Source organism: Zootoca vivipara, chromosome 10 (genome assembly GCF_963506605.1).
Source record: "Zootoca vivipara chromosome 10, rZooViv1.1, whole genome shotgun sequence".
NCBI lineage: Eukaryota > Metazoa > Chordata > Lepidosauria > Squamata > Lacertidae > Zootoca > Zootoca vivipara.
The window spans coordinates 22,558,040-22,585,855 of record NC_083285.1 but is presented as its reverse complement, the minus strand read 5'-3'; the positions used below and the strand labels follow the sequence as shown (position 1 = coordinate 22,585,855).

Genomic DNA, 27,816 nt, shown 5'->3' with positions numbered 1-27,816 from the left:
CACCAACATTGCAGAATGAAGTTTTGCCTGGTGTGATAAAAGTTTGCTACAGTTATTCCCTTCATTTTCTGATTGCTTTGGGCTCATTACTTGTACAGGCTGAATATTAAGTCTGTGAATAATGATAGCAAAATTGCATTATTTTATTATGCTTTAACACTCGTACCTCACTTCTCATTTTTTTCATTACTAAATTAAGGGTTTTCAGTCCTAGAAAAACTATATGCACTGTTTCATATGCCACACAACAACTGTAGCAACAACTGACCCCTTTTCTGATGCAAAGCTAACTACTGGAGTTCCTGCCTTAAAATAATCTGCCCAACCCAGTAATATTATGGAAAATCAGCTGAAAAACTAGAATAGGGAGTAAATAAGCATTCATAGGAATGCTCACAAACAAGTTCACATATTTGACATTTTAAGCAGAGTTCTCAAATATCATGTATGCAAGCGGAACTTAAATTAAAATCAAAGGAGCCCTTGATCATTTTTCTTAAAGATAAGAAATAATTTATTTCTCTTCAGTCTTCACAAATACCACATATCACCTAGCTACACAACCAATGCCATTAACATATCACTGAAGAGTTTCTTACCAACACTTTACTTGGACAAAGACAATTGCAATTTAAAAATTACTGTACAATGTGCTGTTGGATAAAATGCAGTTCTTGAGCTTCATGAGGAGATGTGGCATGTGGTTTATAAACAGACAGAACATACAATGTTAAAAAATTTAAACTGCCAAAAAGCAAGAGTAAGGTAGAAAGGATTTTGTTTTGGCATTGTAGTTTTAGTAAAGTATTAAAAAAGAAATCTAGAGGAAAAGACCCGGTTTTTAACTTCCAGTACATAAAATTGGATAAGAAAGTAATCAGTTCCTCCTTTTTAAGTTTTGCTTTTTCCTTAAAATAGAAATCAATATTATGAATATATTGCAGAGTAAAGAAAGACTGCAAAATTACCAGTTAACGAAAATACTATTGTATGAAAAACCAAATGTAAATTTACCAAGTAATTTGCTTACAAAAAAGATCAAACTATAAACAGTCACAAAATATATAAAAAATGCCACTTTGAACGAGGCAATTGTACTCTACCGAAACTGGTAGTAGACTTTTTTTTTTCAGAATAGACATATTCATACCGTAGTAACTGATAAAAAAGCATTGTGTACTTTTGTGTCGTCCGGAGATTTAGCACCATGTGTCATAAGTTCCTGGATAGTCATCCAGTTGTCCAAGATCTTCTTGTTCCTCTTTTTCATCATCTTTTTGTGACTGAGTTCAATGATGTTAATTTCCTTTTTGCCCTCACTGCTGCTTTGAGGGCTCTCTTTAAGACACTCTAGTCTGCTACGCATCATGTATTCCCGCCGCCGCCTCTGCTCCTTGGCTCGCACCAGGTGCTGCTTCCGTTCCTCTTTGCTCCAGTAACGACCCATCTTCATTTCGCTCATTGTATCATCATCCGTCGTCATCCCACTGCGCTCCTCTTTAATCTTTAAGGCACGTTCCTTCAGGATTCTGTCTCTTACAGGTCTTTTGGTGATATACCTCGTCCCGTCGCTCCTTATTTTCACTTTCCACTCCATCTTGGGCTCTGTACACTTCTGCGAATCCTTGCACATGTTCACTAGGCTGAGCTGGCTCTGGGCATATTCCACTGCGGATTTCTGTTGTATCAGCTGCATATAGCTTTGATAATGCTTAGCGTGTGCAGGGATATTCCCATACCTGTATGAGGAGCCATGATATGGGGACAAATAAGGAATATGCTCGGGGCTCTGCCTTTCTTGCTCTGTCGATTTGCTACTTTCTGACACTGTTTCCTTCTCCTCGACAGAACTGTTTTGTTCTGCAGCTTTGGTTTTGTTTGGCGTTGTCTCCCTGCCACTCTGCCTCGAAGACAACTGGTTAGCCACAATGGTACTCCTGAGGTTTTTCCTATTGGTGATGCTAATCATCCGCTGGAGAGAACTGTCAGGGGATCGCTCCACATTCAACGGAGTGCTTCTACAGCTCTCTGCAGTATTGTAAGCGCTGGAACTGTCTTTGTCTGATTTCTCTGGGTGCTCTATTATATCGTCCAGTTCCCCCCCTGGAAGGTCTATACTGGTGTTATAATTCCTGAACGTACCACGCTGCAGTGCCCAAATGTCTCCGTACTGGTCTTTCACTTTTTGAAGCCGGTGAGCCTGCATGATGCTCTGACACTCGAGCTCAATGTTCCTCAGTTCCTCATTGAGCAGCTGCAGCTCATGCTCCACCCCGTCCTTTTTCCTTCGGTTGCACTCTATGGTGCTGCTTGAGTAATACAAGTCATACTCGCCATGCTTTCGGATCTTACACTTGAGTTCCAGCAGCTGGCGAAACCTTTCGCAGTCCTCCTCCTGGTTACCAACAAAATCAGACTCAATGTATTCCCCAGACACTACGCTCTTGTTGCACTGGAGCTCGAGGCTTCCCAGAGTGTCCGGGCTCTGTCTCGGTTCCTGCTGGCTCTCTGGGGTCGGCTTGTTCTGCTCGTGTGGTGCGTTTTCTGGCTCTGAGCTCTCGTCATTGCGCTGGCTTTCGTCGGTGGGGCCCACTCCACTGTCTTTCTCATTGTTGATGGATGATGAGGTAGCAGTATCTGTTGTGCCGTCTTCCTCTTCGTGCTTTTTTGACTATAAAATCAAAACGGCCCACAATTAATCTTTATCAGGTATTAAATATCTTAAATCAAGTTCTCTTCTCTGTAGTCACACCCACCCTGTGGAACACCCTCCCATCAGATGTCAAACAGTTAAACAACTACACAACTTTCTGAAGACATCTGATGGCAGCCCTGTATAGTGATTTTTTTTTATTTAAAAAATGTTTTATTGCGTTTTTATAAATGCTAGTGCCCGGGCCAACCCAGTCAGATGGGTGGGGTACAAATGAATATTATTACTATTTATTATTATTTATTATTAGACTGCTGGTAGCATTTGCATACTTGTGGAAATGAACATGCTCCTGTGCCAAAGGGGGAGAGAGAGATAGTTTTGAATTTGGAACAGGAACAACTGCATTCAAACCCTGGCTCAGTGATGTGACCGCAGGCAAATCACATTGTCTTAGCCTTTGTTCTTCTTTCTGAATATCATGTGAATAATAGCGATCTAAGTTAAAGTTGCGTGTTCAGACCCAGAGACCTCCCCCCTTAAATAAATTCATACCTGACTCAAAATTTAGTTTGTTTTGGCAGAATTTAGGCCACCACTTTATTGATTACAAAAAGTGAGTGGTTGCATAGGCTCTGGTTCGACTAGTTCCCTGCATCCTTGCAGGTAGCGCTGACCCAGGGCACCAGCATAGGTCAGCCAAGGGTGAACACCTGGATAGGTGAAAAGCCGGGAACAGACTATGCCTGCCACCCAGATGGGCACAACTCCCTCTCCGAAGTAGACCAAACCATTTGACCTGCCGTGCCCCTGTCCCAATGACAGATGACACACGGCAGCATAGCATGGTCAAGTGCAAAAGCCCTAAAAGTAGGGAGAGGTGGGCGGGTTTTCCGAATGCACACACCAAAAGAGGAAGCTCTGGGTGATGTGCATGGGCATATATAGGTCCCTTGATCCGTTTGGACTGCGCCCCATTGGCCAGATTGAACCCAACATTGAGGGACCTACCAATTGGGTGTTGTGGCTGACCAATCTTACCCACCCACAACACAGGAGATTGGTCTCCAGGTCTCACCGCAACACGTTCCCTCTTTTAGGGAGGACACAATTTGCTATGATGGCAAAAACAAAAACAACAAAACAAAACAAAACCCAATTGATGGACGCGTACATTTCCATCAACATGTCTTGAATGCAGCCCTTCAGACCACTTCTCCAAGCCACTCTTAAAAACACCCGCTTCCCAGCCCAAAGCCTTCACCAGCCCTGCTCTATGGCCTCCTTTAATGCTGCCAACTTGCTACAGGGCCTAGTCCAAAGTGTTGGTACTAACAAATAAGGCCTATACAGCTCAGGATTAGGTTACCTAACAGGCCACCTTTTGCTTTATATACCCCAGTATCTGCAATCTGTTCCAAACATCTCAGAAGCCTGCTCTACAGTAACGGTTAACAAGGCCAGTGGCATATGGGAAAAAACCCCAACATAGAATATTGTAGGTGGATAGTATTTGCTGTGTTAGTTACTATCAGGGCTTTTTTTCACAGCCAGAACTTGCTGGAACTCAGTTCCGGCACCTCTCAGGTGAGTGCCATTGCCATTCTAAGAAAAAGAGGAATGTGTTCATGGTGAGTTCCTGTACCTCTTTTTCTAGAAAAATAGCACTGGTTGCTGTGTTTTATTAGAAAAACATATACCTGAAGGAGCGTCTCCACCCCCATCGTTCTGCTCGGACACTGAGGTCCAGCACCGAGGGCCTTCTGGCGGTTCCCTCCCTGCGAGAAGCCAAGTTACAGGGAACCAGGCAGAGGGCCTTCTCGGTAGTGGCACCCGCCCTGTGGAATGCCCTCCCACCAGATGTCAAAGAGAAAAACAACTACCAGACTTTTAGGAGACATCTGAAGGCAGCCTTGTTTAGGGAAACTTTTAATGTTTAATAGATTATTGCATTTTAATGTTCTGTTCTGTTGGAAGCTGCCCAGAGTAGCTGGGGAAACTCAGCCAGATGGGCGGGGCATGAATAATTAAAAATAATAATAATAATTATTATTATTATTATTATTATTATTAAATAAACAAAGCTTTCTTTTTTTCTACTCTATCAACCACTCTGGGGACATACATGTCACTGAGAAGAAAACTGTGCTAGCAGATATTTGAACTTGGATGTGCATTCAATGCATGTTCATGTTCTGTACAGTGGTACCTCGGTTTATGAACACAATTGGTTCCGGAAGTCTGTTCATAAACTGAAGTATTCATAAACTGAAGCGAACTTTCCCATTGAAAGTAATGGAAAGTGAATTAATCCATTCCAGATGGGTCCACGGCGTTCGTAAACTGAGGTGTTCATAAACTGACGTTCCACTGTATATTCCTCTCTCCACTTAGCTTGTGCAAGACTCTGCATATCCAGCTGCCAAATTTACATTTACAAACATACGTGTGTGTGTCTGTATTGTGCTGCCAGAATAAAAGCCAAGAAAGGTTTGCAATAACCTGTACCAGCCAAACAACGTCCACAACAACCCTTAACAGAAATCGACCCTGGTGGATTACCACCGCTTTATCCCTATTGATGAATTTCAAATTATACTAGGAATGCCATCCACAGTGATGGGAATACTATTTGTACCTTGGGTGCTATTATAACAGACATTTGTGTTCACACTGGCTCTGTACCAGTAGAAACTGGCACTGCGGTGTGCTCTGCTGAGAAGTCCATCTATTTCAAATACTAGCTATAAGTGTGGCATGCAGTTGGCAGTAATTTTGTACAGCTGACTCGGGTGCCATAGGCTTGAGGGCCCAATAAGGTAGTTTGTCTGCCAAATTTGTAGAGGATCTATTTGTCACTGGTGGTTGCCAGTCCAGATGTGTTTTACACACACACGGTAGGTATCTCTTGCTCTCATCTGCTGCACTCCTAATGGTTTTGTAGAAAATTGCTAACAGAGGTTCTCCATTTCAAATATACCAGTGGGGGGATTATATGTGTCACTGTATTTTCCCTCAGAAAACATCTAGTTAAACTCTAGTCTCCCATATAGTTAAAACAAAATGGTCTGCCTCCTTTGGCCATTATGTCAAACATTTTTGTGGATCCCTTTTAACTCACCATCCATTAATGGCACCTATTTATTTCACCTCTAATGCTAACAGCATTATGTGTCAGAGCAGTGGAGAGGGGCATGTTTTCTCCCTGTCCGCCCACCACAACTAAATAGTAAAGTCATTTTGTCCCATTTCCCTTACACAATTTTCATCCAAAGTGTGCGTAGTCTATTTACAATAAATCTAAGTGCACACAGCAGCAGCCAAATGTGCTTTCTCCTTTAAGAGGTGTAATTACACAATTAAGCATAATGGCTAGTAATAATAAAACACGATGTGGGAAAATATAGGGTACCCATAACAGGAAACAAAACTCTATGAGGCTACACTGTTAGTAATTGCTATTTTCCCTCTGCCTAGACAGACAATGATGGACAAGGCAGGGGAATTAGTGACATACACATAAAGCCTCATTATTACCTTCAAGAGCACAAGCCTACCAGCTAGTCTTTTATGCACAGTTGTTAGAATAAATTGATGTCAATAGGTCACAACAGTTAGAATAAAAGCAATTAAAGTGTGTTGGAGTGTAAACTAAACTAAAAATGAAATCAAAAAGTTTACGGAAGGGTCTACCTGGCCAGTTCCGAGCCACTGCGTTGATGCCTTAGTGCAGGCATCCCCAAACTGCGGCCCTCCAGATGTTTTGGCCTACAACTCCCATGATCCCTAGGTAACAGGACCAGTGGTCGGGGAAGATGGGAATTGTAATCCAAAACATCTGGAGGGCCGAAGTTTGGGGATGCCTGCCTTAGTGTGTCTGTCATTAGGATCCTCAAGGAGTGCTTGACAGAAACCCATGTGTTTGCTGATATTCTAACATAGCTGAGCTGTTATTCTAATGTTCTCTCCCATGTTGTCCAATTTTCAGCAAGAAAAAGTGTTAAAGTTTCTAAAATGAGAATGGTAGAATCTAAAGTTTGCCTTAAGACATGCCCTTTGGCCTTTTTTCCACTATAATGAATACTCTATGTGTATGGTAAATGGTTCATATATATCCCTATATCTGTAAATTCTAGGGCCCAGCCTTGACATTAGCCTGTTGGAGACTTGTCCCACACTGACCCACAGTTGTCGATCATACATAAGACTCTCTCCCTCCAGATGCCTCGATTCACAGTTGTTGATTCTATACTGTGACTACATTTTGAAGTCAACAATTAATGAGAAGATCCAGATGAAATCTGCTGTATAGATCCTAGCCCAAGCACAACCATTGCTCAGCTTGAACTTGATACATCAGAGGCAATTTGTTAAATCTTTGGGATTAAAAGTAGGTGTGTTCCACATTGCACTGACCCTCACTGCTCATTCCTTGGCAGAGACAAACCTTGGCAGCCATACCGACATACACAGAAAAAAAGATTCCTCTGTGCTGCTAATTTCATGCCTGGCATCGGATGTATCACAATATAGAGCAGGGGTTGTTCAACCTGGGGCCCCAAAGACCAAATGTGGGCCTTGTCCTAATTTAATGCGGGAGAGGAGACTGGAAACACAGGAGGGCAGGAGAGGAAACAGAAAAAAGGGTCAATGGAAGGTGGTGTGTGTGTGTCATGGGGGTAGCCACTCCATGCAAGTGGCCAGCTTTGACCTCTGAAAAGAGTGGGCTGTCCCTTCCCTGGCAGGCTGCTGGGCATGAAGGAAAGTGACCTGCACAGTTTGGCTCTGCCCTGCTCATCACTGCTATGCAGTCCCCAACAGATTACCTCATAGGGAATGCTGATTCTGTTTCTTGTGCTGGGCAAGCTACAGTTTTCTTGAATTTCCTCACAAACATGCTATGACCAATCTTAGAGAGCAGTTGAGGGAGCCGCCTTTTAAAAAGGCATTGTTAACTTCCACTACACTTTTTAAAAAAACACAACCCTGATGCCGAGGGGTGTAAAAAGAACAACAGAGTAATATGCATTCCAGAGTTAAGGTCTGCCTCTTAATGGTGTGAATGTGACACAGTAAGATTGAATAACAAGAGCTATGTCTTACAGTGTAACCGGTTGATTCCTTTCTTTGTTCAAAATGAGCAATTTCAACACAGAACATGTCGTATTAATTGTTCTTTATGGGTGCAAATCTCAATGCTTCATGTCACTAATTAACCCGCATTATGAATGTTTGTGGGAGAATGCAGAACTGAAAGAGAAAAAGTGCCTTTGATTAACTAATAGGATTTGGGTGAACTGACTCTAATTCAGCGGTGTTTATTACCACCGAGAAAACATGAGCTAGTCCCACCACTGCATTCATTAATCTCTATGCAGGATCTTTCAACAAGATTAGCACTACATTGTCACTAGCCAATCTTCAGCATCATTTTATTTATCTTATTTAACCTGTTCTATAGCCTCAAGAACACGGGATGCGGGTGGCGCTGTGGGTTAAACCACAGAGCCTAAGGCTTGCCGATCAGAAGGTCGGCGGTTCGAATCCCTGTGACGGGGTGAGCTCCCGTTGCTTGGTCCCTGCTCCTGCCAACCTAGCAGTTTGAAAGCACGTCAAAGTGCAAGTAGATAAATAGGTACCACTCTGGCAGGAAGGTAAACGGCGTTTCCGTGCACTGCTCTGGTTTGCCAGAAGCGGCTTAGTCATGCTGGCCACATGACCCGGAAGCTGCACGCCGGCTTCCTCGGCCAGTAAAGTGAGATGAGTGCCGCAACCCCAGAGTCGTCCACGACTGGACCTAATGGTCAGGGCTTCCTTTACCTTTACCTATAGCCTCAAGAAGCTCTAAAATGGCTTGCAAAATATTCTCACAATAAAATCTAATTCAAGTCCAGTATTGGGATCAGCAGCAACCCCGTGTTTATATGGAGCCATGTTTACTTTTTCTTCTTCTGCCCCCAACCTTTGGTCTCCCCTTGTTCTCTACTAGGCAAGAGATCTCACTGAAGATACCAGAGGCAAAGGGATGGTGACAAGAAACCAAACATCACCTGGCAAGTCTTCCCATGTTGGCACCAGCTCTCACTGAAGACTTCTGAGGCAAAGGAATGGGACCAAACAACTGAAACTTGCTCACCCCCATGATAGCCAGGCCCATATGTGTGGAAATCAGTCTTGGTTCTGAGCTTTTTGTGTGTGTGTGTGTGTGTGAGGTGGTAGAATATATCAGGGGAGATGTGTGCTTAATGGCTGAAGAGATGGAATGCGCAAATGCTGAGTAAAACAAAGAGAAGAAAAATGTTTGTGAATTGGCAGGGCATTGCTTAGGAAGGAGGAGATTGGGCAAACCAAATTAATCTGGTGGAAAAGTAAAATAATAGGAATGCAAAAATGTATTAAAATCCTGACCTTCCTCCTCCTCACGTTTCCTCTTATACTGCTGATAGACCCCCCCCCCCTCATTTGTCACTATTTGTGGCATGTTAATGGCAATGCTCTATCGAAGCCTAGGTATAAAATTTCTAAATTTATCATTTGATTCCTTGTTTATTAAAAACATGCACCTAGTAACATTTCAGACTCTGTGTCAAGCCTACCTGCTCCACTTCATTGCCTGCGTGTTGCACTGCTTCATTATGCGGTTCTTCCAACATTTCCAAGTTTAACTCCTCTATGAATTCGTTCCTTTCATCATCCAGCCATCCTTCTTCCAGCTGTAAAGAATATATTAGTACATTACTTTCGGTTAGTGGGGAATGCATGCTAAAATAAGGTAAACCCAAATGGCAATGCCTGACTAGTTCTTTTTTTTTAATCATAATGACTCTCTTTGGAATACTGTGGTCTTGGAGCTCATCTCTCAAAAAGGCAGAGGGGGGAAAAATGATCATTAAAAAAATTGGACTCTTAGGCCTTTTATCCCTTTTTGAAACATATCACCGATTTTCTCTCATAATGAGGAGGATTGCATGCACAGAACATCATTTCCTTTCAAAATGTGCAGAAGTCATACTGCATAATACCGAAGCTGTCATGTTCTTTACTTCTAAGGGTACCAGCTTAAAAGAATCCAGAGATACTAATATATGGCCACGAGACAATTGGCTTCTTTCTCCCTAACAACCTCCACCCCAGTGTTATGCCTCACCGCCTATACCTCAACAACATCCTCATTGTGTATTTCAATCACATTTGTCTTATTGATTTCTCAGGTAAACTTCCAGTAGCAGCCACTGCAGCTACAACCACAACAACTACAACAACAAAAGAGTAATTGATTGACAATGTGCCTTTAAGACATGTTTTGTTTTCCAGCTGTTCCTTAGGGGTGCTTTTTTAAATCAATCAATCAATCAATCAATCAATCAATCAGGAAGTGCTACTTTAAAGCATGTTGGTAAACCAACTTGCCTGAAACAGAATGAAGCCAATACTGGGCAATTTAACCCAGAGCATTTTCTGTGTGCATCTGAGTAAACTTTTCTGTATAGAAAGCGGGGGGGGGGGTACATATAGTAGGAAGGAGGAATACTAGTGTCAATATTCTTCATATCGATTGGATAAGTTGAAGCAGACACTCAGGAGTTAGATTGTCCCTGTTTCAAGTTCAGGGTGTGGATATTAGACAATAATTGTAATGGATATCAGATTAATCATATTTGCTGCTGGTTGATTCCTATTTGTCAGGAACTACTTTGTTAACAACAGTTTTATTCTACTAGATCCTTAATGTGCCTTAACTTGCTTTTTGATTTTACTGAAAGAAAACCTAAAGTATGTAGAAAACCTAGGTATGTTAGCTTTTTAACAGCACTATCCTATGAATGTCTACTCTAAATGTAAGCTCCACCGAGTTTAGTGGGACTTACCGTACTCCCAGGTATGTGTGCATAGGATTGCAGCCTAAGTCAGTGTTTGACTTCAGACAATGCAAGTACTTAGTCACATGCTTAACTTAGGCTGCAGTTCTATACACACTTAAGCTACACTGAGAGTATGGTCTAAGACCACCCAGAGAACTTCATGGCTGACCTGGGATTTAAACATGGGTCTCCCCAGCCCTAGTCCAATACTCTAACCATTACGCCACATCAAAAGTGCTTCTAGATCCCACTCCTGGCAGAATTAGCAGTCCCATTGCCGGAATTTAGAGCTACTTTTGTTATTTTGTATCAACCACAACCATGATGGCCATGCAAATTTTGCTAGCAATAAGCATGGGCTGAAATGGGTGATTTGTACTTGACTGTAAATTGTATCCACAAAACACTATGTCTGGATGTGCCATTGCTGTACTTTCTCGGTCGCTTCTGTGCCTAACAAAGAAGCTTGGAAACCAATGCCTTCCAGATATGCTTTGCAAATTAGGATAACATCTTTTCTTTTCCCTTGACCGTTTTATCTACACAAGAGAGGCAAGAAGAGACTAATGCTAGGCCCCAGGTAGTCATTGTTTGTTGTACAACTGAATCCCGAAAGACAGATGCATCACTGATATAAAACCCCTTAAGAGCCTATAAGCAGAATGTTTCAGCAAGCCATTTATAGTTTCAGAAAGTTATCTAAGCCTACAAGAGCCACGGCCAAGCTACATAAACCTGAGGTGAATTGCTTTCCTCTGCCATACTATACAGCTGCTTTTATCAGCACCATTTAGAATGTATAAGACTATAAAGGAAATATATGCTTCGAACTGTGATCCTCTATAACTACACTAGTCAAAGGAAGGCTTTCAGGTGACATTGAATTACATTTATTCAATGTAATTTATAGAGATTGTGCAGTTACCAGTGCTGAAAAATATCAGATCAATAACACATGAAACAAGTGGCAATATAACCAACTTTGCCTGAACCAATGACAGATGGATACAACAGGGGCAACAGAAGGTCCTTTTTGCTTTGTAGCAGGATATAAAAGGAAGTACAACTAGGTGTTTTTCTTCCACTATTCTCCCTCCTCCTTTTAGGAATCTGCACACTAACTCTGCCTTCCAAAATATGGAAACGTTTTCACAAAGCAGCAGAACCATTTTCAGTCAATGGATGATGGTTATTCATATTTGTTACAGTCCTTCAAAAATATGATTCATTCTAAACTGTGTATGAACATGATACTGTAATTCCATGTACAGTTTAATACGTGGCTCGCTGTGCAGTGAAACTTCCTTGTACTTATAAACATTCTGGAAATATGACATGTGGAAATCAGAAAAGCAGCCCATACTTAGAATTTCAGACCAACTTCTATCAAATGAGAAATCAACATGCATTTTCTGCTACATATGGGCAATTTCAATATGTTTTTGTGTTTGGTTGTGTATTCTACTAGACAATCAGCTGCATTCCTATAGGTATGTATGATTTTAAAGACTCATTCAGCTAGTACAGTGGTATTCAAGCTCCCTTTAACTTTGCATCTGCAGCTACAAAATAGTAAAAACCATCTATTCTCATTTTCTCCATTCTGACAGGAACTTCTGCATTGTCATTTCCCCGCCAGCTGTTCATTATCTGCGGATGGCAGTGAATGTATGTGCCCTGTGAGCCACCTCATTCTCAATGCATCTATTTACTCTAACCTGCATCTCTGGTCTTGCTACCAGCAGCACAATTTTCTTGCATTCGTCGCTGGAGAGCAATGCCACTGCCTCCTCCCGGTTCTGGACATCTTGGCCATTTATCTATAAAACAAATGAAAGTGGCACATTAGTTTCCATTTCCACAGTGCAACACACAATATAGAGCAAATATCAGCTCATTTGTGGCAAATGTATGGACAATGAAGCTCACACAATGGGCTCATCTTCAGCCCCCTCAGTGGTAAGTGCCTTCACTCAATTATGCGCTTACTGTAAGAGCCATATCGATCGTTGAAGGATGGCGGACATCAGAGGAAGCAGTTATGTTCATAAATGTCCAACCTGCGCCCTGGCAACATACATCTAGCAACACAATTAACCAGCCCTTGACAGGTGACGTTCATCTTTCTCTGTTCAGAGTAATGGAAGTGTCAGTCTGAGATAATAGTGCTGGTGGAAGCAAGACTGGTAATACTACAGCTGATATCAGTCATACTGGAAGCTTAGAGAGAGCCAATTAGAGGTCTACAGCATTATCTCTCACCAGGCAATACTTACAGGCCACTGCTGATTGCTGTTTCATTTAATCATTTGATATTTGTGTGTGCGCACAAACACACATGGACGGACACACACACACACACACACACGGTGCCAAAATTCATACTAGAGGCTGCAAATCCCATACACCCTTACTAGGAAGAAAACCCCGTTGAACACATTGGGACTTCTGAGCAATCATGTATGCTGTGCACACTTAAAAGTGAATCTTCAGTTGTTGTATTTTTTAATTTTCCAAGCACAACTTTGTGATAATGCCAAATGTAGCCAGTGTTAACTATGTCTTAATGAGTCTGGCAGCAAATCCAGAGGCCAGATGAACAACATACAAAATTGCTCATCTTTGAAATTCAAACCATTCGTCTTATGTGAGCATCAGCAGAGAAGATTGCAGTATCTTTATGCAGTGCAGCCAACCTTTCCCCATATCTTATCTTTCCATTTGCTTTTTTCATGAGCCTTTTTCAAGGTGTCTTCTCTCACATGATTACCATCATGTGATGGGGGGGTGGACATAGTCCCCCTCCATTGCACCACTACTCCCGTTCCCAGTCATCCAATGCGCAGAGGCAACAGCGACAAGCGCATAAAAGAGTAGAGCTGGGGAACATACCACTTTGCTTCCAGATGTGCAGTGGTGATTATAGAGGGGGGAAGAATGTCTGAACGGAGCTACAGTCATGGCGGTGAGAAAAAAATATGCATGAAACATTTACGACATCTGAAACTGAAATTTGTAAAATAAAAAAATTCCTTCAGTAGCACCTTAAAGACCAACTAAGTTTATATTTTGGTATGAGCATGCACACGAAAGCTCATACCAAAATATAAACTTAGTTGGTCTTTAAGGTGCTACTGAAGGAATTTTTTTATTTTGCTTCGACTCAGACCAACACGGCTACCTACCTGTAACTGAAATTTGTAAGTTTAATTTTTGATTAATCGGGAGCTGCCAATGAAGGGCTCTTCAGTTGTTCTTCCCTGACCACTAGACAAATTGACTGGGGCTGACAGGAGTTGGAATCCAACAACATATGGAAGGCAATGTGTAAACTACCCCGACCTGCATTGGCGCATCAAACATAAAGTGGCTGATAGTTAGAATAATTTTGGCCAAAATATATCTCTCATCTCAAATCTCCAGGTGTCTGCATATGAAGTCACCTGTCTACATGAACTCTCAAGTCAGCATTACAATCCTCTGTTCAGAGAAACTGAAGAACAAATCAGCAGCGTATGAAATTAAGAAGCTAATTGCCTTTTAATAACTCATAAATTTCTTGTATGAATGTGATTATATATATATATATATATATATATATATATATATATATATATATATATATATATAATATTTACTTACTGAAACTTCCCTAAATGTGTATGAATTCAAAAGAGTTAACATATCTCAAAAGGGACCTCAACATTTTCACTTTATGTTTGCAACCAAAATCTATGAAAAATGTTTTAGAAACAGTTTCAAATTTTGTTTTATATCTATTGCATATTGGCTAGAGAATATTTTAATAAGGTGATTAATAAATGGAATGCATAAATGAGTGAGTGAGTGAGTGAATGAATGAATAAATAAATAAATAAATAGGGATCTTCCCCGCACCTGCTGACTAGCTACGGAGGATAGGGGTTCTTCTATGCTTTCATTTTCTCTCTCCCACGGATGAACTATGACTTGCTTGCCATACTTCCTGATTCCAGTATAACCATGAAAATGTTTAAAATCATTTACAGGACTGTAAAATGTGATGTTTGCTGCAGCTTTCAGTTATCTCAGATCATTTTTCTCTTTTCTCTCTCCCTTGTTACCAATGCCTGCATTCAGAAAATACTGCAAAAGTGGAATCAGAAAATACTGCAAAAGTGGAATCTTGATGCAATTGTGCATAAGACTGCATTAGTAAGACTGTCTTGGTGTGGCATTTCATCAACAAACAGAAATGCACATGGTGCATTTTGGAGGAACGCTGCACAAGAAGCCCCCAGGCACATAACACACTCTAACAATGACATTAAGTTTGCTTTCTTGCAGTGTTTTACTACTGTGAACATATCAGCAACACAGATGAGCAAGAAGGCACAAATGAAATAGAGGAGGAAGGCCTGGCTCCAGATTCTTTTTTTGGGGGGGGAGGGAAAGACATCGTGGGCAGTTTGCCACCAGTGGGCCATTGTAAGTGCCCACCATTCTCCGCTACAGTTCCTTGGTCCCTCTTCTGTTGTATCTGCCAGCCTTGCCCATCCCTCAAAGCAGTGATGGCATTGTAATGGACCGTGAACTGAGCAGCTTCACTTGGTTCTTGGCCAGAGCTAGGAAATTCTGCAAGTGAGCATGCAGGAGAGTAGCAGGGCAGCAGTTTCAGACATCATCAAAGGACTCCAATGGAAGTGGGCCCTGGCAAAAGACCCAGTATGTTGGGTGCCCACATTGTGCCTGGGAGGAACTGAAACCCACACATGCACTGCACTGCGAAAAGGTTGGAAAACAAAAATGGATCAATGGAAAATCCCAAGTATGTAAGTCCTACTTTGACACAAGGCCACATAATTTCGAACTCCGGTATCCAAAGAGAAATTCAGATAGCAGATGTAGGAGGCTGCCTTCTGTTGCGGCAGACTTTGTGTCAGTATTGTCAGCTCAATATTGTCTGCACTGACTGTCAGTAGCTCTCCAGGGGGTCAGGCAGGGCTATCTCCAAGCCGTCCATGAAGATGCCAGGGATGGAACATGGGACATTCTGCATGCAAAGCAGATGCTCTACTAGTGAACAGCCATTCCTCGAGGACGTTTTGGAAGTGACCATGACTCCAGTGGGTTGTGTACAACAGCCATAATCCTGTGAAACAACTACGTAAAAATCCAACAACTGTATATTTCATCATACAGTGGACGCTCGGGTTGTGAACGTGATCCGTGTGGGAGGCACATTCGCAACCCGCAGCGCCGCGTCAACACACGTGCGGGGTTGCGATTTGGTGCATCTGCACATGCGCGAATGCTGAAACCCGGAAGTAACTTGTTCCGGTACTTCCGGGTTCGGCGCGGTGCGCAACCCGAAGCATCTGTAACCTGAGGTATGACTGTATTGGAATGGCTGCCTAGTGAGTAGTAATGGCAGTTTATTTGGAAAATTAGACGAACACAAGGAAGCAGTTCAGCATCCTGAGAATTTGGCCTGCAGAATCCTGTCTTTTAAAAGAATTCTTTTCACATAAACCTTGTATAATAAAATTGTCAGATCCCCTTGCTCTGAGTTATCTCACCCATAAGAATGGGTACTGAGCCAGCACATTGTCCAATATGAAAGGTACCTCCTAACCACAACTCATTTTCCGTTAAACTTAATGATCAGATTCCAACTCATATATCACATTGCCACACACATAGAAGCATAGAACCAGAGAACTGTAGAGTTGGAAAAGATCCCCAAGGGTCATCTAGTCCACCACCTGCAATGCAGGAATCTCAACTAAAGCATCCATGACAGATGACCATCCAACCTCTGCTTAAAAGCCTCCAAAGAAGGGGAGCCCAGTACCTTCCCAGGGAATCTGTTCCACTGTCAAACAACCCTTACTATCAGAACGTTCTTTCTGATGTTTAGTCAGAATCTCATTTCCTGTAACTTGAATCCACTGGTTCAGGTCCTACTCTCCAGAGGAGAAAACAAGCTTGTTCCATATTCCATGTGACAGCCCTTGGGACACTATATTTCTGTTGATGCAGCCAAGAACATCATAAGCTTTTTTTTCTTTTTGCTTCTTTTTTGCTGCTACATGAAACTGTTTCTTCATGTTAAGCTTGTGGTCTACTAAGACCCCTAGATCCCTTCCACTTGTACTTATGGCTAGCCAGGTGTCCTCTACTGTATCTTGAATCCCAATTCTGTCTTCTGCAGCATTAGCTATTCATCCTAGTTTGGTGTCTTCTGCACATTTGATAAGGATCCCTTTGCTTCCTTCTTCCAAGTTATTTATAAAGATGTTGAACAACAATGGGCTCAGGACAGAACCCATTTGTCACTTTTTTGGGAAAGCAGAATCAGCAGGATGTGTTCTGCTCCTCTTTTATCTTCTCCCCCAAGAAGAGAAAATTGAGGGACAACTCAAGCATTTGGTACCTGTGGGTACTAAATGCCTGAAGAGGGCATTTATTGTTTACCATGTTAATAATGGCTGCTAAATTTGTTATAGCTAGATTCTGGAGAATTCTTAATACGGATCATTTTATATCACGGGTATCACAAATATTGGACATAATTCTTATGGATTAGTTAACCACATTGCAAAGAGAACACTGAACCGGAATAAGAAATGATGTTTCATACAACATGGTGCAATTTTATTGAGTTTGTGGAATCTATTGAACATGGCTTCTGTCTATCAGCTTCTCATGGGGCATAGTGGAGAATTCTTAGAACTGCTAGCATAAATTTGCACATATTTTTGTATACCACTTAGCAAGTTTTTCAAATATTAAGCGGTTCAGAAATGGTTTCAATTATAAATAAATAAATATTTTCTTGAAACAGAACAACCTGCTTTTGACTGGAGCAGAACTGGCCTACCTAAGCATTAGCTTTTTGCTTTTATATCACAGTGTACACAGAACTAAAAATGCCCATAACATCAAATTGTGTTTTTAAAAAAATCATTTTCAAAAAAGGGTTCAATGTTCAGATCTGTTATGTGGCCCATTACTTTTTAGTCCCTCTCTGCAAATTCATATCAGTCCAACATCTAGTCAAAGTAAGGTACTGCAATATGAGAATTCCCCCCCTCCCCCATCATATGATGTGTGCACTGCAAAATAAAATAAAAAATCACATCCCCCACTATACAAAGAAATAAAATACTATATCCTTGCAGAAGCCCTCACACTGAAACACGACTTATTATATGCCTGCAAAGGAGGGCCATTTTCGCCAGGCAGCTTGTAGTTCCTATTGTGTTCCAGAGATTTGTTTGATTCTCAGAACTGATAGCAGAGTAAGAAATAAAGCTATGTTGCCCAGCAAAGATGTTTCCTGAGGAAATGAAAGACCTGGTGGAATAGAATCAGATTGATCTTGTAACATCCAGCAGGCTCTCAGAAAGGCTGAATTAATGCCTAGCAGTTGCAGGGTTGTTTGTACACAAGCAACTTGCTACTATCAACAAGTATCACCAGACAACAAAAGGAAAACTGCACAAATTGCATAAAAAGGATAATTGGTTCGTGCACGCGTGCACTTGCTTCAGTCCCTGTGCTGGGGAAGCAGCGGCCATGGACAGGAATGGAAAGTGTTAGGTTACTAGGGCAGGGATGTTTGATTTCATATTTTTTGACAACAGATTCTGCCACTAACATGCATTATGGGCCCCACCCCTGTCTACTTGCCATCATCTAATGTTGTTATAACACAGCTATGTCATGCTGGGCATTTTCTTCAGAATTTCCACTGGACTTGAAAAAGGCTCGATGGGAAGAAATGTGGTCTTAAGTTTCTGTTCTGTGGAGTAGGGTACGAGCTCTTCCAGGCTTTTCCTGGGCCTCCATAGTTTCTATTTAAAATGTTTTTGTTTTGTTTTTACTCAGAAAACCCTGGCAACATGAGTCCACAGTGCCCGGCTCTTCCTTCCTTCTCCTCCCTCCTCTGAAGCACTTCTCTCCCTTGTATGCTTCCTTCTCTGAGCATCCATTAGCCCCAGACCTAGTGCTGTGGCTTCCTCAATCAGCCATCATGTGCCGATGATGTAACCTCCAGGAGATGGCTTCCACTGCCATTCTATTTATATTGTTATACTTTTTGGGAGGGGGGGGAGGAAACCCTTCCTAAACTGAAGAAATTAATGAATGCCAGAATCTAGCTAATATTAGAGATATGAAATTATGAATGGAAAATACAAGTTGCAGAAGTGCGCCAGCCAGACAAGGAATCCCTGGGCTGACTTCTGCAAACCTGCCTGACCAGGGTAGTTAAGAGCAAAGTCATTAAGAGACAAAGGTGCTGATTGCTGGTCATTATCACATCTTAGGAAGGGTCTCAGGTCTGTGAAAAACAGGGGTTGCCAAGGTGACAGGGAGGGGTGTGAGGTGACAGGGGAAAGTGTCATTTTATAGAAGGCCTGGATTTTTGGTGAGAGGTGTGCTGGGAAGAAGGAGGAAGACAAAGTCTAGTCTTCTAGGAGCTGCTGGGCAAGCCAGAACTCCATGTGGGGACTGGAGGTTAGAACTATGTTGGAAGTGGCTGGAGGAGACTGCACCACAAGACCCGGAACCATGACTGACTGCTGCTTTGGACCCAAGCAAGCCCCCAACGAGAGGGGCAACGAGAGACACTCTTGGAGTATAATGTTCTGTACCCCCTCCATTGCAGACTTCCAGATGTAAATATGTGTTAATGAACCATATTTCTTAAAGACACTAGCCTCTACAGTGCCCCAATCTTAGCAACAGAAAAACAGCCCTGGGGTGAGTGCCTGGAACATCTTGGAATTTTGCAGCACTCATGAAGATTGGGGTGGCGTGATACAATATTTATATACTGGAGGAGCATCTCCACCCACATCGTTCAGCCTGGAAACTGAGGTGCTCCTCCAAAGGCCTTCTGGCGGTTCCCTCACAGTGAGAAGTGAGGTTGCAGGGAACCAGTCAGAGGGCCTTCTCGGTAGTGGCGCCTGCCCTGTGGAATTTCCTCCCATCAGATGTCAAGGGCCATCTGACTTTTAGAAGATATCTGAAGGCAGCCCTGTTTAGGGAAGTTTTTAATGTTTGATGTTTTATTGTGTTTTTAATATTCTGTTGGGAGCTGCCCAGAATAGCTGGGGAAACCAGCTATGGGTTGTTGTTGTTGTTGCTGCTGCTGCATTAATCAACAACAAAACCTATAAGCAGTTAACATAAAGCAATGTAAAATATGCATAGGAAAATAACAATAAAATTAATATTTGAAAACAAGAAGACATAACATTTTCAAAAAAACAGAAGAAGATAAAACCAGCCGTCGTAAAACAAATACTAAAATCACGTATTTGGGTGTACTTACCTCAACAAAAATTTGCCTGCCTAATATTCTACAGAAACAATGGACTGTACATTTTTGAAGAACCGTAGTGAGAAAGCATGCTCATAGTAACTTACTTGCAAAATTCTATCTCCTTCCCGGATCCGTCCATCTCGGGCAGCGATACTGTTTGGATCAACCTACATGGGGTGGAAATGCCATAGTTAGTTCTAAAATAAGTTTGCATTTAACAAGCATTTAAGGCATGGTGTGTAGCTTTTTCAGATTAGTACTTCTTTGGGAAAGGGGCAACCAATAATTTCTTTTCAGCTCTTGTGCAGCCAAGGTATAAATTTCAGAATTCATGGATATGGGAAAGCACCAGAAAATCCTTGCCAGTTTGCCAGGGATGATCGTACCCAGCACAGGATGCCAGGCACCTGAAGTCTCCTTTCCACTGCAGTGTTCAAGCAGGTAAGAAACAGGAGAGACTCCCAGGGCCTCTTACCTACTCCATATGCCACACAAAAGAAAGATGACCCCGCGTCTCTCCCAAGCCCTCACAGTATGCTAGATAACTCAGGGGAAGAAAGGGGATTGACAAGTAAACCAAATCACCATTAGCGGAACCCTAGATGTGGGGAAATGAGAGGAGTTGGAGCTTGATAATGCTCAGGGGAGACTGGATGTGTTAAAAAGTTCATACCCTTTATAAAATGTTTTGTATGGCCACTTTACCTATCAAGCTAGACTTCTGAGTCCTTATATCACAAAGGAAAATGAAAATGAAAAAAGGCATTAAAATATATGATTTACCTTTCTTCAACACTGATACAATATACTAAATGGTTGGTTTACGTAGTTAAATTTTGCTTTAACCTAAATATATCTGGAAGGCTCCATTAAAGGTTTATCAGAGTCGCAAAGCTGTTCCTTGACTAATGACCACCTTTTCCTTGATGGATATCTGAAGCCATTTATTTTTCCTTGCCATGCGAAGAGTCATTTTTTGCAGCAAAGCCTCTCTAAGCACTTGGCTTGCAAGTTACATCTTATAAAGATGACAACACCTTCCCCTCCCAAGCAGGTGTTATTTTCATATTGTGTGTTGTTGGAGAGAAAATGATGCGGAAATATTTAATCTGGTATGAAAAGAGAGCAATTGCAGCCACTCAAATGAAGGGAAAGGCAGAGTGGTTCAAAACAGAGCTAAGGAGAGCGCTTTTTAAAATTCAAAGACAGATAAAACCAGCAGAACTCTTTTTAATCTTTGCAAATCTATATTATAGGCTTCTCTGTTACCTAACTGACCTCAGCTGCTGAAGTATGATGGGATCTTTATGGGCTTCAAAAACAACCAGAAGTTTTTAATACTATCAGTACTAGGGATGGATAGGTCTGTACACCAATTTTAGACAACAAGCTAAAAATGGGAGTAAATAATGCTATAAAAGCACCGTCCAGCAGTTAGGCTGCATTTGTAAATATTGTAAATATTTTATATTTTTATTTGTTATATTTATACATCCCTCTTCCTCTGGGGATCTCCAAGCAGTCTACATACATTCTGGAGGTAGCAATCCTGACCCATATCAGGACCAAACCCTCATGGTTTCAATATATGAACTGAATGTGCCTTCGGACCAAATATTTTCACCAGATATATATTCCAGATGTAACTTCAAAACAGTACTTTCTACTCCTTGGGGAAGGGGAAGGGGCAGTGCCTGGCAGGGGAGATCTGGTCATTGGAAAAAGGTTCTAGATTTCACTGAAGCACATTTCTTGGAGCTCTCTGATATTCTGCAGCTCTGATCTACTTGGTGAGGTGCCTAATCATGGTCCACAGGCTTCTGGGTGGCTAAAAGGACGTACCCCCCCATCCTCCAATGTAAAGAACTCTAATGAGATAAGAGACAGAGAGTCCTTGTTAACTAAGGTATGCACTTGAGTAAGTACTTCAGGAAGGATTCTGAAAGGAAGCAAATAAACAGGAAATGCTCCAAGACCGCATGAATGTAGAAGTTAGAGACACAGAGGAAGCATAAAAAGAATGCATACGGCAAGGCAATTTTATTGCAGTGCAATAAAAAAAAATATTGATTGGAATGGCACCAGTGGACAGAGTCAACAATTTTGTATAGGGGTAGTTCAAGCAAATGGTATGGACCAGAAAAACAAGCAAGCAAGCAAGCAGGCAAGCAAGCAAGCAAGCAAGCAGGCAAGCAAGCAAGCAAGCAAGCAAGCAAGCAAGCAAGCAAGCAAGCAGAAGTTTGGCGAATCTAGTAAACTCTGTAAGTATGGCAGGTAGCAGAATTATTGTTTTAATTTGTGGAATGGATCCAGTTACTTCCCAGTAATCACAGCTACTCTGGTTCTGGAGTGAGATTAAAGAGAATAAATCCTATAAACTTCAAGGAGTAAGAAAAGGATCACCAGAGAAGTCAGAAAGCCGAAGGAATAAACTCTGGAATGAAGGGGCAAGTGGGAGGCATGGAGAAAAAGTTGTCAAGGAGCTGCAGGTTATCTCAAAGAGTCCAGTTAATAGTACTGTACTAAGACAATGTTTCACCTAAACAATTTGCAATTTTAAGCAACATTCTGACTTTTCAGGCAATTTGTTTCATGGTGATGTTGCATTTGACACATTTACATTAAACAAACTTGCCTGCAATGACAACTGTATCACTTGGGTGGCATAATTTAGGGAATTTGCTAACAGTTTGCATTGGCAAATTGCCAGAATTCTGGTAGTCAGGCTAGAGAAATGCTTATTTCTATTTCCCCTTTACCATCCCCCTCACAGAACTTTACCTCACTGATATAAATTCCTGTGTCTTCCTCGTCATCCGTGCGGTAGCAGACAGTCAAGCCCAGCTTCTCCTGGCTGCTAACACGACAAAGTTCAACTTCCTGCACAAAAAATAAAAAAATGCAGCACAGTCAGGTGCTTATTTTGAGACTAAAGTCTGTTACGGATACAATACTTTATATTGCGCTATAAGGGCATACGGAGCCTACCAATCACTTTACCCCAATTACCTGATTCAAGAGCGAATACTTCTGGTAGTAGTGAAAGCTATTTTCATTTAGTATTGCCCTGATCCAATTTTCATGGTAAAAGCATTCTTTCCCCAAATAAACTAAAGTGGGAAGCCATTAAGCAAAATTTGGCATGCCTTCAGGGGTGCCAAAATCAAGAACGAGAGGCTGACAATATATCACACAGTCATTTTACTTCTGTCAAGCCAACTATTGATTTATGGGTCAGGGGAAAGACAAAGTATTCATCCATCAATCAGTCAATCTCATATGATTGTCAGGCTTCCATCAGCCACATAAACCGTAAACCACAATCAGAGTTACCTGCCAAATCACATAAAGAACACAGTCTATTGTTAGGTCCAATATAAATAATAAATAATAATTGGCAAGTTAATTCATTTCACGTGGTAAGATTGTCCCCAAAGTTCCAAGATATTAGAGCTCCTTGGCTATTAAATTATTCACAAAAACATTTAACACACTTAACGAACATGAAGTTAGAAGATACCTATAACCAAATGTAAATTATATAATTTGAACTAGGAATATAGGAAGTTGTCTTATACTGAGCCAGACCATTGGTCCACGCTGCACTGACTTGTAACAGTTCTCCAGGGTTTCAGGCAAGGGACATTCCCAGACCCACCTGAAGATGCCATAGAGATTGAACCTTCTGCATGCAAATCATATGCTCTGCCACTAAACAACCAGCCTTCCCCTAAATTTGATGCCTGACTGCACCAGTGTCTTGAAGTTAAGGTAGACAAGATGACCCCTCACATCATCCTACACCAACTTTGTGCCTCCCTGAGGTTCTCCTACAGCGTCCATCAACACCAACCAGCACAACCGGATGGAAGTTGTAGTCTACAACTTCCATCAGGTTGTGCTGGTTGGTGTTGATGGGCGTTGTAGGCCAACCTCAAGAAGGCACAAAGTGGATGAAGGCTGCCCTACAGAAAGCATATGTGTATGAGTGTCTCAACAGAGATGCTGTCAGACAATTCATTACAAGACATCCCTTTCCGCACAATTTTATTTGTATGCTGCCTTTCCACTGTAGAAATATTTTTTTTTATTTGATTATATTACTAATGTAATTTACCTGGATGTAGTTGGGGCTGGGTTTTTTTTGGGGGGGGGGGAGTTAGGGGAAAAACTGTATTTGATTGCTTGTATTTGGTTACATGTTGTTCTTATATAAAAAAAACAATGCTCAGGGCAACCTACAACATGAAAGAAATACATAATAACAAAAGTAGTCGTAAACAATAAATAAAACATCACAACCAAACTGAACAAGTTCCAGATATATCACAAGATCTAAAATAATGATACAACCCCCCCCCACAAAAGCAACAACCCTCCCTGCGGCAAAACACCCCAGCCCAAGAGCCTGTTCAGCAGCATTGGCTTTTGCAGCTGGCGTCAGTCAGGGCCCCGCCCTCGCAGGCCAGATGGGAAAAGGCCTGCAAGGCAGGAAGCAGGTCTTCCAGGACTCACAGCCAAGTTGCTCTTACAAACTTAGCAGTACCAGATGCCACTAAGCTTTTTGCAGGGGGGGGGAGGGGGGAGCCAATTCAGTGCATACAATGATCTTGAAAGATCTACATTGGCTCCCAGTACATTTCTGAGCACAATTCAAAATGTTGGTACTGACCTTTAAAGCCCTAAACCGCCTTGGTCCAGTATACCTAAAGGAGCGTCTCCCCCCCCCATCATTCTGCCCGGACACTGAGGTCCAGCCCCGAGGGCCTTCTGGCAGTTCCCTCACTGCGAGAAGCCAAGTTACAGGGAACCAGGCAGAGAGCCTTCTTGGTAGTGGCACCCACCCTGTGGAACGCCCTCCCACCAGATGTCAAAGAGAAAAAACATCTACCAGACTTTTAGAAGGCATCTGAAGGCAGCCCTGTTTCTCACTTTACTGGCCGAGGGAGCCAAAGTTTGTCCGCAGACACTTTTTCCGGGTAATGTGGCCAGCATGACTAAGCTGCAGTACCTATTCCCGCCGGAGCAGTACCTATTTATCTACTTGCACTTTGATGTGCTTTCAAACTGCTAGGTGGGCAGGAGCTGGGACCGAGCAATGGGAGCTCGCCCCGTCATGGGGTTTTGAACCTGCCAACTTTCCGATTGGCAAGCCCAAGGCTCAGTGGTTTAACCCACAGTGCCACCTGCATCCCATTGTTGTTCCTTTACCAGCACACTATTCAAAAACACCACATTGGTCCTCATCTTTTCTGGGGCTGGGTTCATTAATATGACTTTCTGCATTTATAAAGGTAGTTCCATGAATATAATGTTCTCAGTATTTTGCCACAGAAATGACCTTTTAGAACAATTAATTAAATGACAATGACTCATACTGTGAAGGATGAGAAACTAGGTAAAGGTCATCTTTTCCTTCTGAGTTGGAAAAGTACGTTCAGCAGAAGAGGTTATACTCTCAAAGGATAGGAGAAGAGGTTAAATTGCTCATCCTCCAGGGTGATGGAATAGTGGGCTGGGGACTATAACCTTCCATTACCAGGTTAAAAGTCGTTATTCCCTCCAGCAACTAGGTTAATACTGCAATTTCTTCAGGTGATAGAAGAGTAGGTTGTAAATGTCACCCACTGTGTTAAAACTTTTCTTTGACTTACTCCCTAGAAGGAAAAAGAAAGATTTACTCCTTGATAGAAAAAAAAAGACTTAAGTCCAATTGTTTGGGATGCTGCAAAAGTTTGCTAGAGAGCAACTATGGGGATCTTTAACCTGTATGTGAACGTATGTATGTTAAAAGTAATAATTTTCACACAGAGAGCAAATCACTAGTTATAAAATTATTGCAGTTTTCCTTGGTTGGAAAAAACAAACCAACACACACAGTTCCCTATTTTAAAACTGAACCACTCTCAATTGACTCATTACCTTAATTTTCTGATTGGGACTTGGCTTAGGAACAGGATTCGTACACACTAATTTAGTCCTTTTGCTCTGTGTTTCAAACAAAGTAAGGATAGACATATGGGGAACTATTTATGTGGCTTGATATAGACTCTGCTTAGATTGATAATACCCGGAAATATGTAGGTAATAAATAAATACCGGAAACCACCCATTAGTGTATTGGAAGGATGTTAACTGAAAACCAATAATGAGCATTGCTTGTGCTTCTAAGAAATGGAGACAAAAGAACATCTGCATTATTTTTGTCTTGCCCTTATCAGACCTAAAACTTTAGAATATATTTTGTGGGAAATATCTTTATGACCTCTGCTTCTCAGAGTTGTTCATTTGCTAACTTATGAGATGTCCATAGACACGACTCACACATTTTTACACCTATTTTCCCACAGTCACAGCTAGAATCTTGCTTGTAAGAAAAGAACATTGCATTGATGCTGAATTCCGCACGCGGTGCAAATGTTTGTGCCTCATCTTCTTCACTTGTGCAGATCAAGGAATATACATGCAGCAATGCTGAATCCTATCTCTTCAGTTCCACCATGGCTGCCCATCTCTATTTTGTGCATGTGAAATGCATTAAATTCAGCCCCACTGTATTTGCAGTAAACTAAAATATTCATTTCAGTCAATTAGCAGACACGGGATGTCTCTTGTTTTCATAAATATTCTTCCCTATGGCAAATGGAAGGCCCATACATGTCAATGCCATTATGTATAATACATGGAGTTTGAGACTGCAAGACGCCCAAGAAGGTATTGTCACAACAAACTACCCTATCCTTTCAGAACTACTGTCTCTACTAAAGCACCAAGTCAATTTCCTTTATGTATTAATAGTTAGGAAACATAAACATAACAGATGGCTACAACAGAAGATTCGGTGGGGAGGGGGGAACCTGTTGGGGGAACAAACACCTCTCTGCCTTCAAACTACCGTAACTAGAGAATTGTAGCACCATTATTACTGTTACTACTATCACAATTTGCAAGAGTTTGAAGTGGTACAAATGGATTTCCTACCACAGTTATATGCAGCATTAGCTAATACAAGCAATGGCTATCTAATCAGACAACCTGCAAAAGTTACTCATGTCACTCTTCATGGGAAGAGGTGGGAATTGGTGGCAACCACATCTGAAGGGCATCGGGTTGGAGAAGATCTAGACACTGAAAACAGTAACACGAAGTGGCTCTTATTTTGTAATAGACATGTAATAGACATGTGCTGTAAGTCCCACTGCGTTCAATGGGGCTTATTCCCAGGCAAGACAATTTTACTGGGGGGCAGAAGGGATAAAGCATTTTATAGGAAATGTTTCAAAAGCTACATATTGTGATTCTGCCACAGTATATGTATGAAGCATTACTATACTGATGCAAATGCAAGAAACCAATGCCAGACTTTATACAGAGTTATGCCAAGGTTCCATTTCTTTCCTTAACCAAGAGTCATGTTTATATTTCTACATTTCTTATATGTTTAGTTAAGTTTATGAACACTGACCTCCACTCCTTTTTAAAAGAAAGCACTGAACTCCTATTCCTTAGACATTTTCATTGTGGGAGGTAATGAACATCTTAGGATTTTATCAGCATCTATTCCAGTTACCCCTTGAGCTTTTCTAGTTTGCAGAATTTACAGCCTATCCTGCCAAAATGTCTACAGAGAATTGGCAAAGTTCAAGATTTCTCTTTTAAAGCCACTGAAATTCTTCACTTGTGAAAACAACTTAACGTAATAGTCCTCCTTTTCCTTCTCCAACGTTCCCAGAGTGTTATGATATTCAGATTTCACATCAGCAATGCATGTGCGGCTATTTGGATGGAAATAGAAAAGCTATGGAGCAAGACAACCTCAATGTAAACAAGCTGGAGCTGCTGGCGGTTGTGCATTTAACAAAATAAAATTGCATTCCCCACTGTATTTCCACTTATCAATTTTGACAGAAGACCGTTTTGGCTTCTCATATACAGAATTGAAAAGGACAAATCACACTGGATGCCAGTTTTACCCAGAATTGATTTGG

At 41.6% G+C, this 27,816-nt stretch overlaps 1 protein-coding gene across 1 annotated transcript in view; it reads right to left on the bottom strand.

Annotated features, from left to right (window-relative positions):
• Nucleotides 1-424: 424 nt before the first annotated feature.
• The window catches only part of PDZRN4 (PDZ domain containing ring finger 4), a 212,845-nt gene continuing 185,453 nt past the window's right edge, over nucleotides 425-27,816 (bottom strand). Inside the window, exons 6-10 of the mRNA XM_060279601.1 lie at nucleotides 22,610-22,708; nucleotides 19,933-19,995; nucleotides 12,234-12,335; nucleotides 9,250-9,366; nucleotides 425-2,671 (exon numbers count right to left, since the gene is read on the bottom strand). Of these exons, the coding sequence (XP_060135584.1) occupies nucleotides 1,145-2,671; nucleotides 9,250-9,366; nucleotides 12,234-12,335; nucleotides 19,933-19,995; nucleotides 22,610-22,708 (1,908 nt within the window). The 3' untranslated portion in view covers nucleotides 425-1,144. The remainder of the gene's footprint in view (nucleotides 2,672-9,249; nucleotides 9,367-12,233; nucleotides 12,336-19,932; nucleotides 19,996-22,609; nucleotides 22,709-27,816) is intronic.